General features: G+C 40.9%; 1 protein-coding gene across 1 annotated transcript in view; it reads right to left on the bottom strand.

Annotated features, from left to right (window-relative positions):
* Window positions 1–212: 212 nt before the first annotated feature.
* USP3 (ubiquitin specific peptidase 3) overlaps window positions 213–17449 on the bottom strand; it is a 37983-nt gene continuing 20746 nt past the window's right edge. The window contains exons 4-15 of the mRNA XM_054272772.1: window positions 13954–14037; window positions 12403–12484; window positions 10198–10280; window positions 9534–9647; window positions 8755–8868; window positions 5471–5617; window positions 3537–3643; window positions 3279–3359; window positions 2485–2603; window positions 2226–2339; window positions 2044–2111; window positions 213–1323 (exon numbers count right to left, since the gene is read on the bottom strand). Coding sequence (XP_054128747.1) covers window positions 1158–1323; window positions 2044–2111; window positions 2226–2339; window positions 2485–2603; window positions 3279–3359; window positions 3537–3643; window positions 5471–5617; window positions 8755–8868; window positions 9534–9647; window positions 10198–10280; window positions 12403–12484; window positions 13954–14037 — 1279 coding nt within the window. The 3' untranslated portion in view covers window positions 213–1157. The remainder of the gene's footprint in view (window positions 1324–2043; window positions 2112–2225; window positions 2340–2484; window positions 2604–3278; window positions 3360–3536; window positions 3644–5470; window positions 5618–8754; window positions 8869–9533; window positions 9648–10197; window positions 10281–12402; window positions 12485–13953; window positions 14038–17449) is intronic.

The raw sequence follows: 17449 nt of genomic DNA, 5'->3' as shown, positions 1-17449 counted from the left end.
GTGTGTAAAGGCCACAGGAGCTCTCTGAACCTGCTCCAGTCACAAGCACACTTAGCACTTCCCCTGTGAGGGCTCTGCTGTGAGAGACTGAGCATCCTTCCTTGAGTTTCACTTGAACTGATAGAACAATTTCATGCAAAGCACCTGCAACACCATCTGTCTCCTCCTGCTTGCAAGCGAACTGTAGCCATGGAGCAGAGCTGCATGCAGAGCTGCATTTAGACCCACTCCTGTTCTCACAAACCCCAGCCCTTGGGGCCAATTCCCACTAGGAACTACGGGCTTCTACTTGGGATTCTACTGCCAGGAAGTCGCCCCAGTTTTCAAACACGTAAGTGTTCATGATCCAATTTCAGGATGACAGTCTAACCCAAGAGATGTCAAATAGAATTCAGGTTCAGTTATAAAACCATAAAGGGCAAAGTAATTTAGACAGGTAAAGAGAATTGTTTTAAATTTGCAGGGGGTAGGGGGCAGCATATCTGAGCAGTACTGTAATTAAATTGCAGTATTTATACAATTGAACCAACTGTTTATTTACAATGATTCCTGACAGTCACCAGCCTGAATACACCAATATAGCAGCAATTACCTGGTCTATTTAATGATGTTATATTGCCTCTCTTCTGCAGACAAAGGATGATTGGTCAGAGGTCACCAGTTAAGTCTCTTGCACGAGGGAAACAGTTGTACGTGCAAACAATTCCTTGATTTAAAGAGATTAAGTCATATCTACATAACAGGACTGCGAACAGCATGAAGTTGTATTGCTTTTCATGATCAAAAGCACATTTATCTTGCTTGTAAAGAGGACAGAGAATTTTTGATGTAAATGTGCCTTTAGAAAGTGAGAACTGAAAACATTAATATAAAAAAGTCAAATAACTATTTCATGAAACTATATATATAAAAATTGAGTTATCACAACTAAAGCAGCAAATCAAAATCTGCTGAGGTTTTCTGGTATAACTAAAAAAAAAAGTTAGTTTGTGTCCAAGTTCAGTAAGTCAAATGCTACCATTGACACAACAAAACAAAAACCCACAAGAGGAAATTGCAAAGTGCACAATGAAATTAATAAGTCTCGGATCAAGTATTTATGGAAAAATGGAAATGTTTGTCCGGTGGACTTGATAAGTAAGAATGCAAAGGAGGTATTAAAGTTTCTCTGCTCCAGGCTTGGCTTGGCGCTCCACGTAGAAGAGGATGTAGGCCTTGGCCTTGCCCACGGTCTCCTCGTCAGTCAGGGTTACAGTACTGTCATTGAAGTGGAACCAGCGGCCCTCGTGCGCCGCGTACGCCGTGTAGTGGCCGGAACCAACGCTGTGGAGCAGGCACAGGGACAGCAGTCAGGGACACTCTCACTGAGGCACCTTCTCCTGGGGCTAAGGGACTGCCTGCAGGAAGGTACCCACAGCCCTGCACAGCACATGCTTCTCTTTTTGAGCAGCGGGGCCCCAAGAACACATTGTCTTGTCCCTTCTACTGTTACTCTCAACAGATCTGTCCAGGGCTGGGGAAAGTTAAAAGACTTCTAGTAACTTTACTTCAAAATATGCCCAGTGCCTTCCCTGGCTGTTCCTGTGAGCCTTCACTGCTGTGGCAGGAAAGGTAATGGTGATGATCTCTTTCACCATACACATGCTCATACACTTCTTTAACATAAAGGCAAATGTACCTTCCAACATGAATAAAAACAGGAAAAAATAGTCCTGTTTTGTAGTAAGAATTTCAGAATGAGACATTAATTCCTGGAAGGCTCCCTGACTCCTCCTCTTGGTTTAGGGCTTTTTTATTTGTAGAGGCATGAGACTATTTTCATTTAATCTCACACATTAACCCCAAAGTCTGCCAGGGGGCATTCACAGGCTTGACTATCTATTGAAATTAATTCAGCTTAGCTCCCTGCCAGCTTATAAACTATGGCTTATTTCCCTCAATTAAAACACATGCCCATGGGACAGAAACCCCTTCATTCTGTCTGCATGTCCCTGAGTGGGAAAAGGTGTGTGCCAGCAGGCCAGGCTGGCTCCATGTACTCACCCTGAGCCGTGATGCACAACCACAGCCACGAGGTCATACAGGCAGCTCTCTGGGCCGCTGTTTTCAGGCTGTGGTAGGAAAAAACAGAAACTCTTCAAGTATCAGTAGCACCCTGGAATTTGTAATAAAGACATATGCCATGGAACAAATTCCTTGCAGGAGGCATCAGGAGGTCTGCTTACCTCTAACAAGTAGCATTTCATGTCTAGGCCTCGCAAGGGAAACTCAACATATGTATCAACCTTGTTCCTCAGATATGCTGTCCAGTGAAAGCGTTTCAAGTGTAAGCATAGCACCTGCAGGGGGACAGTTATAAAAGGTGTGTTAGAGGAGGGGGCTGAACTCCATTCTGGACACTGCAGTGGGGAGGAAGAGGTCTTGGTTGAACCATTATTTCCTTTGACATTTTGTCACACTGTTATTTCTAATGCTTATACAAACCTTTGGTAGTTTCTGAATCCAGAATTTTTTGGTGGACTTCTGTTTCTTTTTGCATTTGTGGCACATGTACAGCTCTGTCTCATCAAGTTCTTCCAGGTCTGTAAAACTGCGAAGACAATCTAGAAAAAGCAGATACATCAAGTGGTTTTTGTAACATGAAATACAACAAATACAGCAATATAGGTGTGCTCATCTGCTGCACCCATTCTAGTTATAGCCATCTGAGCAGCAAAAAAGCTGTATAATGTTTAATACAATAAAGTGTTGTAACATGCAACCTTCCCTTTTCCTGAAAGCAGCTAGAGTTTGAAAGAAACAAACATGCATTCCCAAAATCTCCATCTTCCAACAAGATTCCATCTAACATTCAGAAAAAAACTGCTTTCAAACAAAGATAAATTATTTTCTAACATAGAATAGCCAGCTTTTAAAACCTGTTTGGCTTTAGATACAAAATGAACAGATACAACAACAGGGTTTTGTTGAATATTTCATGATTTTCAGCAAGTCCATTCACACATCTGTAAAAAACTAACATCCTGTAAAAACCAAAGTCAGTAACAGTGCTGCTGCCCAACCTGCAGGACTGCATTGATGTGGTTTAAATGCAGAATCCCCAAGAGCCACCCTCACTGTGGGCATGGGCAGATGTGTCCGAGGACAGAGCCCCAGAGAACACCCATAGGCAACAGTACAGATCAGTGTCTGGGAGGAGTGAACTACATTGGAAATGCTCTGCTGAGAAAGAAAATCCTCTTGGGCCTGCTATGATTTCATTAGCCAGGCACTCTTACCTCGTAGCGTGCACATTGGTCCACCCTCTTGGTTTTTAGTACGTTTATTTCTGAACTGACTTGGAATATCTAGCGAAAGGTCTAGAAAAGCAATGATTTAAAAACAGAATTAGGGTTGAACAGAGCAATGAACAACAGCCTGGTCTTTTCAGGCTGACACGCTGGGTCTGTCATGTGACATCTAAATATATCAAGCTTCAGATTTAATTTTCTGCTCTAAGTCACACGGTATTTGGAACACAAGAGGCAGCATCTTACCTAGGAATGGGTCAAACTTTCTAGATTCAGTCCCACATATTAGGCAGTTGACTTCATTTTGAAGAATGCCTCCGAAAATGGCAGTGACGACAGTAGACGCTCCATTTCTAGACAAACCACATCAGAGAAGTACAGTCACCCAGAAAGTCTGAGCTGAATCCCCAGCACTGTCCCGTGTTTGGTGCTCACACCTCCTGCTGTTGGGCCGAGCCAATGAAACAGGGACTGGGTGCTCCAGGCAGAACGGGCACTGCAGCTGCCCAGGGGCACATCACATGAATGTAGTGCCTACACTGCTTTATCCTGGGCCTACAGAAAGGGTGACCTGGGGGGCTCTAAGCACATGCTCAGACTGAAAGTGTTGTGCATATTTCTATAGTCGAGCTGTACTGGATGCTCACACAGGTCCAGGATTTTAACCCTGTAATTAAGACTTCATTTGAAACAAAAATTCTTTCTTTGGTAGGTCAAGCATATTTTTGTTTTAACTCTACACCCTTTCCTACATGTGCTTTTGACTTCTTTGAGCACATTTCTGCACTTCACTGCCAACAGCAGCTTAAGTTGCATTAAGACATGATAAACAATGTGCAAGATCAGCATTGTTCTCTAATCTTTCATTACTCTCCTACTGAATATTTCAGCAGATTATGTAATGGGCCTGCTTCTCACAGTCCAATTTAAAAAACACACAAATTTTAAGTTATGTTATTATACACTACTAAGGCTTGCAGAAACCTGTGTTCCTTGCCCGCACTCAACCCACATCTTTCCAGCTCATCTCAATGCTTCCTGAGCAAGAGGAAATAGCTGCTCACAGGGACTGGTGCACAAGAAGAGAGCATTCACAGCCTATTTGTTACTTCACTGGAAGCGTTAAAGTGCCCTCACAAGAAGGGCAGTCTACCCCATTGAACAGCCTTTCTCAAGACAAATTTACATCAGATAGGTGAACAAAGGTTAAATTCTCCTGGGATTTTGACATCCAAAATACTGACAAAACAAAATCAGTTTAGATTTCAAATATATGTCAATCCTACAAACATTTTAAGATTCTTCTGGGGGATTTTAAAGCATCAGCAACACGACATAAATGCAGTAAAGAGCACAGTCTGAATTTTGTTAGGCTTTCCCTAATAAAGCATCTATAAAACCCTGCATCTCAGGCCTGCTTACTCTGTCCTAATGAGTACAGAAGGAAAAACTCAAACTCTAGTTTTCTGTAGGGAATTAAGGACTTAGGGACCAAATGTGCAGGCTAATCTGACATCTTTCCTTCCTGAAGCAAAATAAGGTTTTGTGTCTTGTGTGAGTTTCGACCTAAGAGAAAACACAGCTAGGACAGAGGTCAGAAAAAACAGTATTTTGAGAAATACAGAAAGAGGAGTCAACACCCAAATTACACCTGTTTCAAGGGACACAGGAGCATGAAAACCAAAATTATGCACAAAAAAAAGCACCAACTGTAACTGTCAAGTGATACATGAGATCATCTGCTGGAAAACTGACTGCAAGCAATAACTGTACTACTCAGTCATTTATCCAGGAGGTCTACTCACAATTTAAACATCCATTGTTTTTGCTCCTGCAGCATTGAGGCTATCTATCACCCTAAGAAAATTATATTGTCTGGGGAGAAGAAAGAATTCTGTGGGCTATAGAAAATACAGTTTATTTCTGAAAGACTAGTGAATTAAAATGTCTTTACAACTTAGCCTGTATGCTCACTCACACCTATGAAAACTGCTGATCTAAGACACTTCCTTTTGAAAGGACACAGATTGTACAGAATCTTCATAACCTACAGTTTTGTACTGCCTAAAGTCAGAAGCACTGAAGAAAACTTAAAACAAGGAACACAAATTCCAGAGCCACCACATGCAGACCTATGCAAAGCCATGAAGGCTTTGAAGAAATTAAAAACCACTTCTTACATGCAACATTTATTGCTTCCAGACAGGTTAGAATTTTCTTGCAAGATTACTGAACGTGAAACACCGTTGAAGCCACCCTGGAGTTCCAGGTGTAGATGGTCCAAAAGGTAACGCATGAACTCGTGGGCATCCTGCTGCTGGTATCCCCTGAAGAGAAAAGGAAACAATAACAAAATTGCTTTAGAGGCAACATACAGCAAGCACCAGGGTCACAGGAATAAAACCTTTGCTTCTTTAATCCTACTGAGCAGACTTTCCATATGTGCTTGGCTCCAGTCTCACATGTGCTGTGCCCTCAGCAGCAATGTTGCTCAATCACCATTATTATTTCATCACTAAGAAACCTTACCAAAAAGAACAGAGAAGACATCAGGGTAAAACACGCCTTTGAAGTTATTTAAGCTGAATCATGCATCAAATTCAACAAACAGCTGCTGTTCACTTGCCATTAAGCTGCACACTGAGACAAAGCGTGACAAGATAGGTAGTGAAACACTGAAAGCTTTGTGCAACACTGACCTAAGTATGTGCAAGTCATTGTGGGCCCAAGCTACAGAAATCTCTACACAGCCAGAGCTGGCTTTCCCTCCACCTCCTGTCTGTTCTCATAAGCTGCTTTATCAGGCCTCCCCTTTTCCACCTCACTACCCCGCCTAAGTGCTGGCAATAACTGTCAGGTAGGAATGTCTGGGAGAGAAATATAAATGGGTATATAAATGTGAGTGCTCAGGGGAGGGAAAAATCCTGTAAGATCCGTGGCAGAGTACCCAGAAGGGGAGAGAAGAGCTAACAGACTCAGTGCAACAGAAATATGCAATGTGAGGCTGATTTGCTTTATGAGGAACATAGATGTGTCCAATGAGAGCATTGCTAAGAGATAACAGAACAAAACCAAAAAATGTTCACTTTGTAGGATTACAGTAATGCTTTCCTCCAAACCAGCAGCTTTAAAATAAATCAAGGAGTCTGTATACAGACACATGGGCAGCACTGCCTACCTTTTACATAGAAAATCCAGCACCCAGAAACACTGCTGTGCTTCAACAGGCCACAGTCTGTACACCAAGGCAGGACTTACTGTCCCAAAGTTGCAAAGTAATTATATGTTTGTTAAAACTGCTGGCATTAAACTTCCTTGATTCTCATAAGCTAAATGAAAGATAACTAATTGTATGAAGAACAGAATAAACAGATTTGTGTTGTTTGGGTAATTCACTGAACAGATGTATTCACAGTATCTTTTTAGCAGGGCTAGAGATATAACAGGTAAGAGGACATTTTATTATGTGAGAACATGGAGCAATTGCAGTGGTTTGGTTCACTAATCTGAGTTTTTCGGTTAATACACCAATTAATGTGGTGGGTTTAGCACTGGCCAAATGCCAATGTACTCATTAGAATTATTTATTCATTCCTTTGCTGCAAGATAAGGATTAGGAGGAGAGCAAAGCAGACTCAAAACTTTAAAGGGCATAAAGAAATCTTTATTAACCCAACTAAAAGAAAAATATTAAGAAACCGGAATAAACCTTCAGAACACTTCTCCTCCCTCCAACTCTTCTTTCCTCTCTGACAATATAAAGAGACAAAATGTGGTATTTTCAGTCAGTTTATTACTTTTAAAATAATCTTCCTCCAGTTTACTTAGGGAGAGGAGCCTTTCTTGCCATGTCATGGAGATCTTTTCACAAGAAACAGTTCTTTCATGGTTTTAATTTTCACTAATAGCAGCCACCTGGAAATTTACAATTGTGAAGTCTCTCCTACATTTGGTAGAGTTCACAACTATTACCATGGGTCATTTCAGTTCATTGGGGTGCAATTTTAAGGATGAGCTGTTCTAGTACAGAGACAAAAGTTTTCTTTATCTATTTTTGGGAAACAGAGGTCTCTTATTCTATCCCTGGGGCAAGGTTCTTCATCTCTTTAAATACTCTCTAAATTTTTCATCAAATTACAGCTCCTTCAACATCTGCTTGCTTTAGTATTGGTGCTCCTGCTCATGGCTGTGGTTAGAACACTACATCTCTCCAAGGCATTTTATGAGTTATAGGGAAAAAGAGTCTGATGTATTAATTAGATCTCCATTACAGCTTTAAAAGAAACCTTTTTAAAAGAGAATTTTAGCTTAAGACTAAGGCTTTTTTTCCCTCATTTGGGCTTTGGCTCTTTTTTCTTATCAATATTGGTTTCTTTATGTTGTTCTTTTTATGTGCTTTTAATTTTCTTTTCTTATATTTGGGAGAAGTGGCGCTGGCAGGTTTCTTTGTTTTTAAATGGAATTTTATAGCACTGAATGAGTTAATTTTATTTGGGCTTTGCACTAGGAAATGGCTTTTTGTTGTTGGTCGCATGGTTTCTGCCAGGCAGTGGCCAAAGAGGCTCACAGCATTGCTTTCAGCTGTTTCTGTGCTTCTGAATTGGGATTATGTTGTTAATGGTGATTTCAGAGGCATATTTCACTTTTTTAAGTGGTTTAACAGGGTGTCAATATTTAAAATTAGCTAGCTGATTGGTTTTGTCGGGTCCAAAGGAAGCTGTTAAGGTTTTTATAGGGAATTACTTCCATAGTTGGTGGATTTTTTCCTTAACTAAAAACCAAACTATGGTAAACTACAACAGCAACTTACCTTCATCACAATATATCCTAACAGGTTTCAGTGCTCCTTTGAAAGAGGTTCAGGGGTCAAGACAGGGAGACCTTCCAGAGGAACCATACTTGGGTTTACTTGAGTAACCTTCTTTACCACTTTCTCTCTATCGTCTGTTCTGTAAGTATGGGCCCAAAATGCTTATTATGCACAGAATTTTTCTCTTCTACTCCTTATATCATGTCCAGCTGGTGACTGCTGTATTTTGAGAGAATCAAGGAAGTTTCAGCCAGTATGTTTGCATTTAGACCTGTAGGTGCTGTATCTATCAATCTGACTACATCATTTTCTTACTGCAGCCAAGCCTGGGTTCAGTCAACACCCTGCACTTGGCACTTACCAACCAGCCAATAGCTTGATTCCTCTGGAGCACTGGCTCCAAGGTACAACTACCACTGTTTCTGTTGTGAGATCTTATTCTCTCTGAAACTGCTACATGTGGCAGAAGGAAAAAGCAAGCACTACTGATGAACAGAAAACTCTTGATCAAAGCAAAGATCCTTTTCAAAGCACATCTGTAGGGATATGGAAAGCTACACAGAGTGCATCCTGTGGATGCAGTCCATTTTAGAGTAGGATACCAGTGATATGTGGTTGCAATCAAGAATACTGTTATTTTTTTAAAAAACTTACCTAAAATTTGGCATTATTTTCCAAACAACGTAAAATAAAGACTCTGGACTAAATGCAGTTTGGCTTCCTTGCCATAAAGCACAGAGTGTCTTTCTGAATTCTTCCACAAGTGAACTGTAAAGAAAGTAAGAGCTGGTGTTTAATGTGCGTTTGTTTACAACCCTTAGAGGTTTACTTGTTCAATGGTACAAGTATCAGACATTAGCTGGGTTAAGACTGTAACAGCTGGGTAAATATCCTTTCCAGTAGCTTCAAAGATTTTATGTCCAAAATCCTACCCACAATTGTTGAAGGCACACAGATTTGGAAAATTATATTTCAGATGTTCAGGATGGACTCATGTGAACACCTATGCACTGTCTGGCATTTTAGTGCAGACTGCTAACATCCTTTTAACACTTGCTCAAGCAACCTACAGATCATCAATCACTTACTCCTGAACTTTCTGTAGTAGAAGTTGCAGTAGGTTGACTTGCAGTCACATCCTCACACCCTATTTTAGCTGGAAGTCAGGAGCACGTCTGCAGCACATATCAAGAGGACTCTTAACATGATTTAGCATGTCACACTCCAGCACTACCTGATGTATCTGACTGCCTCTCCCTGCAGCATCAGACCTGTAACAGCAAGCTGCAAGTGATACGAGTTTCTCTCTTTGCAGACAACTATTCCTCTGTGCCCTTGTCCCCTGTGAATTGTGCAAGATCAAAAGTGGCCCCAGCAGACCAAACTTGCTGTTTCCTGCACAGCTAAGAGCTCACAAGGCACACACAGCTTACACATTGTTATCCCCCTGGCTCCTGGTGTGGTAAGTTCGCCGCCCTGCCGTCTTCCCATTCCTCAGCTCCACTGCAGGCAACTCTTTGAAGTAACAGCAAAACTGCTGAATGTTACTAGGAAAAACGAAATAAGAAAGAAATCCTTAAAGGGCAGAGAAAAAGGATAATATTATGTATTCTAGAGCTTGTTCTTTGAAAAGCATAAACACCACTTCATACGGTGATACAGGATGGCAATCGCAAACAGTTCAAGAGACAAGAAACACTACAGCAAACACCTTCTGTCAGTAGCTGCACAGATCTGCAAGTATCACTGTCATCCCAGCTTCCTAAAATAATTACATTTTGGCTCTGCTTTGACCAAGAGATGCCCTGTCAGACTGAGCTATCATTTCCTAACAACCCAGACTTGCATTTGCTGAGGAAGGTAACTTATTTTACTGGCCTTGGCACTCTCCTGGTCTGCCAGGGACATGGCACGTTTCCTCTGGAATGCTGTACCACAGGATGTGCCTCACACCATGAAACACAACTTTATCAACCCATGCACACCCACCCCTGCAAATTCAGATTCACTTCTGTCCAGTGGGAACATGCCAAATTCACCTGCCCAATGTACAGCACACAAGCCCCCTGAGAGTGGTGGGAGAGCTGGGGAAAGTACCTGAGTGACTGAAGGATTGCATTCATGAAACAAGTGTTCCCCAGGTTCCGAAGGCCTGTGGCACAAAGGGCAGTGGTGCTTCCCTAGAATGAGAACAGGGAGGTTACAGAAACATTTATCACTGCTCCACCACTTCCCTCCTGCACAGCCAGCACTGTCGGATCAAGCACAGATCTGAACAACAACAACTACACTGAGTGCAGCTGCAAAGCTAAAGCAACCCCTCAGCAGCAGCTTAAACTGCCCTGAAGCTCCATCTTGACATGAAAACTTTCTTACTCATTCCTATCAAGAGGAAACTGTACTACATATTTTCCTGTGCAAATAAATCTAGAATAGGACAACACAGTTAATCACAGACTCTTATTGCCAAGGATTTGTGTGTGTGTGTAGGTATGTTACATATTCACACTCCAATAGTGTTCAGTGAACTGGACAGCAATTTCCTACAGTGCCTTTGAAAAATTAAAGTACCAATCCTCATCCATGTTTTCCCATGTCTAATATGCACAGTACGGCCACCTCCAGGTTGTTTTTAAGTCACCAGTGTGAGTCTCAGTGGGATTCTGTGGTGGCCAGAAGGGTTTTTGAAAGACAAGACAACAGCATTTATTTGGGAAATAAACAGTCAAGTTAGACTGTGCAAATAAGAGGAAAAAAGAGAAACAAAATACACATCATTTACAGCCTAGAACAATGAACCCACAGATGTGCCTGCTTTTCATCAAATTATCTCCAGGGTGGGTGGGGAGGAAAGGGAAGAAAAATGTGGACAACACTGCATATCTGATTCTAGAATCTGCAACATTTGGACACATTCCACTGTCCACAAAATACCACACTGGAAGTTCATCAAATTTCTGGGCATTCTTCATTATTCTAACAGAATTTAAAAGCTGGGCTTTTAAATCTTTTAGTGTCTCAAAGTGCACACACCACAGCGTCCTGAGCACATTCTTTTCTCTCTTGCCTCAAGTGCTACAGCACAGCACTGATGCAGCATTGCCTCTGCAGTTCAAGGTAAGCTTCAAGAAGCCAACAATAAAAAAGAACCTGTTGTTAGAGGCAATATTGAAGTATTAATAAAACTGACAAAACAGCAAAGAGTAGGAAGAATAAAATAAGCATTTAGTTCAAGCTTTCTAAGTCTGTCTTGTCCTTATCTAAACGTTGTCTGGAATTTTTCTTTTGGTTTTTACTGGCTTTCAGTTTTCCAAACAGAAATGATGCCATAGCAAGAAAGCCCCACTATTTCTCCTACGCTTCCTCAATCTCTGCAAGACTGGGACAGTGCAGGAAGTGCAGACAGCACATTCAGACAACGCTAAACTGACTGTAGTAGTGCATCTTTTAAAGTAACTAAACCCCTCCAGACTTTGCCAACAGCAACCAACTGCTGTGCTCCACCCCAGGATCCCCTTGGGCAGTTGTTCCTATGGCTGAAGGAGCTGCTGTTCCAGCTGCTTTTGGTGACACTGCTGTCCCACAGCCCAAAAGCTCTGCTCCATCTCTCCCCCATTTTCCCAAGGGTGAAAATGAACCAGTTGAATACAGCTGGGTCAGTATCTCCCCTCTCCATCCTCAAATTCTGGAAGAAATTATGAAAACTGCTGTAATCCAATCTGCACAAAAGAGACATCTGACTTGCAACATTCTTTATTTGGAAGAAATTATGCAGCCCTTCAGCCATCTAGCCAGGGCTGGATCCTCCTCTCCTGGGTGCTATCCTGCAGATCTGAAGTTAAAATAGCAGGAAGATGAAATGAGGAGAAGAAAAGCTTAAAAACAGTCCAGAGTTCCTCTTGAACGCAAGTTTTCTGAGCTCTTTTAAAAAACTGGTAACATTTTTTACTTTTTCCTAACAATTACTCTTAGCTTCCCTCAAGAATGTACCTCCTCCTTTGCCTTCTGCACCTGGGACAATAAAAATCCAAAAAAACCAGAAAACAACAAAAGCTCCTTATTTGCTCAGAAAACCAAAGCTCTGTCTTGACATGAAACCCTTCTAAAGCCCAGGCAGGCTCAGTCTACATCAGCAGAAATGCAGCAGAGCATCAGCCACGTTTCTGTGTGAAAGGGCTTCTCAGGTGTGTGGCCAGAAGATGCTAAAGAGCACCAAGAACAATTTGGGTCTAGGCCAACCATAAACCTCAGCAGGTTTACAAAAGCCCTTTAAACTCACTGTACCAGATCTATTGTACTTACATTTACTTTCAATAACTTGCTGTTCAGAGATGAGTTTTCCAATAGTTTTCTTTTCCTATGTCTGTCTGATGTAAAGGCTGAACTGTTGGAAAACAATTATAAGTGGTTATTTACCAGAAAAACAAAGTATCGTGTGGAATGGACCAGAGAAAATCAACTCATGTTTAACAAAGTGATTCCACCTGTCACCAGTTGTCACTGACAGCAAACAGGCTCCCCATTGCTGCAGTATGAAATTGGCTGCACCTCCCTCAGGGCACAGCCCATCAGTAAGTTTATGTAGGATGCTCTGCTCAGGGATGTGTGCCTTCTAGAGTGGCCTTAGTAGCAGCTACTTGTCATCTAAAATACTCATCCTTCTTCTAGGTCAAAGAAATTAAGTTCTTCTGTCAAGAAAATCATCTAAGCCTTTAAAAATACAACTTAAAAAAAAATCACAACAAAATTAAGTTACCAAAAAATCAAGAATTTGTGGAATGTTAGTACTTGTGTATTATAACTGACTTCCCTTACTTAAAGAAAAATACATGAAGTTCTAACATTTGTGCAATACTAAGTTACAAAAAAAATTGCTTAGTCTTTTGCACATCAATGGAAATTAATGGCCCCTCAATTAAACCAGTTGATGACTTCTCTTTAATTTGATGCTGTAATCATAGCTTGTTTCAAGGTTTGGTTGGTAGGTTTTTTCCTTTTCCTTTCTTTTTTATTAAAATGCCCTCCAAGCATTCAAAAAGTACCATTACACAGAATGGAAGCCTGCACTGTATATTTTCCCTCCCAAGAAGTTACATGGCTTGCATGTTTCCAATTCACTTCTCATTATACTTAAACATCTTTACATCTCATAATGTACCTGACAAGACCATCAAAAGAGGATGGAAAATAATGAAAATATTAATATAACCTACCAAGTAATTGATATACTTAGCTCAGGGAAGATCCAGAGATTTCCCCAGATCACAGGAATTTCGTAGCAGGAGTCCTGTGTGAGCTCAGGGGCATTCTGATGTTCATGGAAGCACTGAATGCACCCATATTTCTGCATGGCATTAGGTAAGATTTTCAGGCCAACTGTGCAAGCACTTTTTGCTCTCTAGGACTGGCCACAGCACATACATCACCCAGGATCAGATTATCTGCTTTACAGTGGAACAGCACCAGACAGAGACAAAGGAAAAAATGTCTCTCCTGTGCACTTCCAAGTTCATAAGTCTTCCTAATCTTTTTGCTAGCAAATCAAACTGTACAATTAATATGAAGACTACTTCCACCTGCACTTATTGAATTTCTCTGATAAAAAAAACTTATTCTGGTTTTTTGACAAAATTCTGACAACAGAACAAGAGATACGATCATGATCAATCAAATCCATTTGTTCTGCACCTCTGCTTCTCAGTGATGAAAAGGTTTTTAAACACAGTGTCAGATACACAGAAGGATTAAGACAGATGTAATTAGATACATATACACATATGAAACAAATACCACTTCAATGATGCACTGTTACAGGTGTGCCCAAGGCAGTCTGGGTGCAAACAAACTACTCACTTTTCCAAGTTCTGTAGGTGCTCTCTGACCTTCTGTACCAGGCCCAGCTTGGTATCATTGACTACAAAATCATCACAACGATAACTGCAAGAAAAACATTTTTCAGAATATGCAAAGCACCTCAGTGAAACAGATCAAACCACACAAGCCTATGTGTGGAAAGCACCAAAGGGATCCAGTGAAAGATTATGAGAACTGGGGAGCACAACACCTCACACTGAGCTTGGTTCCCTCCAAGAAACCCCCTCCAGCAGAAGAGGGTACAGGAACCACCTTATTACATGGGTTTTCTGCTAGTTTAGTTCTTTATTATAAATCAAAAGCATGATGTACTGCCTGGCCCAAGGCAGAATTCTAGTTCAACTAAAACTGAAATAATGTAAGGAAAAGCAGACTTAGTAGTCTATCCACAGATTCAGCAGAAAAGATCAACTGACCCCTAGTAAAGAGAATACAAAGCTTTTATTAATTTTTAAACTATTTTAACATTGTAAGTTATCACTGAAACCTGAAGTGCTGAACAGATATATACAAAACATAAAAGTCTGTGCTACTGAAAAAACACCAGGGAAGATGATGGACTAAGAGATCACTTGAGTGTTCCAAAGTCAGTCCAGAAGTCTGTGGCAACTTGCACCTCATGCTTAACCACAAATATCATTCAATCACTCATCAGTTTCTGTACATACTGGGAAGTGTCAAATTACAGCTTCAAATTTTGGCAGGCAAGTGAACAAGTGAAGAAAACTAACTTTGGATATATTTAATATCAGAACTGTAGCTATGTCTCTCTCCCTTTGGCACAAGAATTACTCAAACACAAAATACATCATCATCATCACCTCAGGCTATTCCTCTGCTGGAGCACATACACATTTGCTTCCTAATTCAATGAAGCTACTGACTTCAGGCACAACTGGAATTCACAACACTCTTTGTTGCATAAATCTGCAGGTATTGCCAGTGTTACTACGAACTCTACATTCTTGAAAAGGCTACAGAGTTGAGAAAGTAAAGGTCCTTGCCACTGAATGGAGCCCCTAAGATCAGTGTGTTCAGTACCTCTGATTTTTCCCTCTAAGAAGAGAAATTAATCTGATGCCTCTCAAGACAGTCAAACACTGCACGCAGCAGTTACGGTGTGGCAGCAGCTCTCTGGCCACAGACAGAAAACACAGCTTCCCCAGGCATTGTCCTGGGCAAGGCTGTGAGAAGACCAGAGAAAAGAATTATAAACAAATCTTATCTTCACTTGCTGCACCTGCTGTTGTGAACATGTGGAATGTGTTAGGGAGATTTGTTTACCAAAGGATGGTTTCTTAATTGGCCAGTGGTGGTGGTGTTTGGATTGAAGGACCAATTGGCTCCATCTGTATCCTGACTGTCTGTAAGGGCAATGGGTTTCCTAATAAGTACAGTAAAATAAAGTGATTGATCAGCCTTCTGGAATCATGGAGTCAATGCTAATTACTACCCAGATGGGGGCCTGTGACAACATTATGGGTACTTACACAAGATCTAGAAATTAGTAAGATAACCAGTATTTCTTCTTTTACATTTTTAAAGATGGCCACAGACCAAGTTAGTTTGGGAGGGAGAAGAAGTCTGTTAATGTGCTTATTTTTCAGCCACATCCTAGGTAGTCCTTGCCAGCTTTTTCAGCTACCTACAAAGACCTGGTGAGGTGCTCCTGCATTTGGCACTCCCACAGGAGCCAGCTCTCAGGCCCAGTTAGCCAATACCCAGTGTGGGACTGCTGAGCAGGGGCAGCTGCACCAGCACAGCCACACTGCCACTAAAGCTGGAGTAGCTACTCTTGAGAAAACAGGGCATGGAAGCAGGTACAAGCTCACTGAAACCTTCAATGAGAACTTATTGCTGAAAGATAATTTCATTGCTCCCATGCCCTGAAGATTACATTAACCTTATTTTTACACACCACTTTAGTACAGGCCTCAAGATGGAAGAATAAAAACAAATACATCAGTAAATGTCAGGGTCCTTCCAACACTGGAAAAGTAATTTAAAGTTTCACTTAGAATCAAGACAATCTTCTATTTCTCTTTTTAGTAGACAGATTTTTTTAAAAACCTCTCTTGCAACACTGAGGATTCAGCACTACTATTAGAAATAACAGCATTATCTCCAAACTATTTTGGATAAACCAAGTAAACAGATTTAGAAGTAGTTAATGTTTTAGTAACTTAAATTTGCTAAGCCCACACACCTTAAGGGTAAACTGCTGAGAAATTACATCCTATATGTGAAGCTGCCATTCAAAACAGCTGCTTAATTTATGATCCTCAGGATTATTGCAAATTAACAAATACCTTTTTTGGATACAGCAGCTACAGCAACGACACAGAACAAATTCTATACCTTGCAGAGGGTCCCTTATATGGCTTGGCACAGTATTTTCCTCTATACACTCTATTTTTAGTACCTCTGCTACTTCCAAGACCTAGCCTCCTTTGCTTCTAAAATGGCATTAAGCCAGTGAATGTATGCACTGCTCTGGGAACATGAGTGCTCAATGCTGTTACAGGGCTTAGGAGGGACAGAACTTCATGCTGTGTTTAAAAGCCCTGACTAGATTTGAAGAATAAGAAAAATTAAGAAAACATTTCCTTAGTTATACCAACACCTTACGTGAATCAACAAAGAGCTCAGGTTTTACTGTCTGGATAAAAGGCTTTTTACTCTTCTTATTTTCACTGATTGTAGAATGCAAAATAATAGAACTAAGCAACCTCATTTTCCAATGCTCATGGCACCAGCACAGTAAGTCTGGTTTGTTTTTTAAAGAGAACCCTCTTCACAGAGACTAAAAAAGAACTCTTCTAAGTCCTTGACAGTTGGTTATTTTTACACCAGCCAGGAACACACACACACATACCCCTGACACAGCTGTGTCCCTTTAAGGGGTAACAAGGAGGGTAATGGATGAGAAATCTGACCTGCAAACTGTGTCTGGGATTAAATGAACACAGGAAACATATTATGCAAATATATCAACAGGGGAGCCTTTCTTCTTCAGTGCCAACTGTCTGTGCACTAGCACAGAGAAAACCAATTTACAAGAGTCCTCTTTCAGGAAAGTGGGGCTCTTACATGTATCATTTTACTTCTCATGCACAAAAAAAGCCCTAACACAGAATGAGAAAGCACCCTCGGACAGTTTGAAGACAAAAAAGATCTGTACTTCTTGCAAACTCTTTGTGTGTAGTACTTTAGAACTAACTGAAAGGCTGAGTACCTCCAAAAAGTGGGATTCAGGACTCTCTCAGCAGTTAAGGTCTCAAATATAATTTAGTCTGAGTGTTTAGTATTGCACCTTTGTCTCAAAAGCGACCAAAGAATCAAGAAGAGAGCTGTAATCTGGTAACAAAATATTAACAAATTCTCTCAACTTTTCCAATGGTAAAACTGAGTGTTTTTGCAGTTGAATAGGAGGACTGAGCAAGCAAAGAACAAAACCCTCTGCAAAGACTGCATT

The sequence above is a fragment of the Melozone crissalis genome, unplaced genomic scaffold (assembly GCF_028551555.1).
Source record: "Melozone crissalis strain CALT ecotype California unplaced genomic scaffold, PUWL_Pcris_2 ptg000014l_1, whole genome shotgun sequence".
NCBI lineage: Eukaryota > Metazoa > Chordata > Aves > Passeriformes > Passerellidae > Melozone > Melozone crissalis.
The sequence above is the reverse complement of the archived record's forward strand: the minus strand, read 5'-3'. Positions and strand labels throughout refer to the sequence as shown.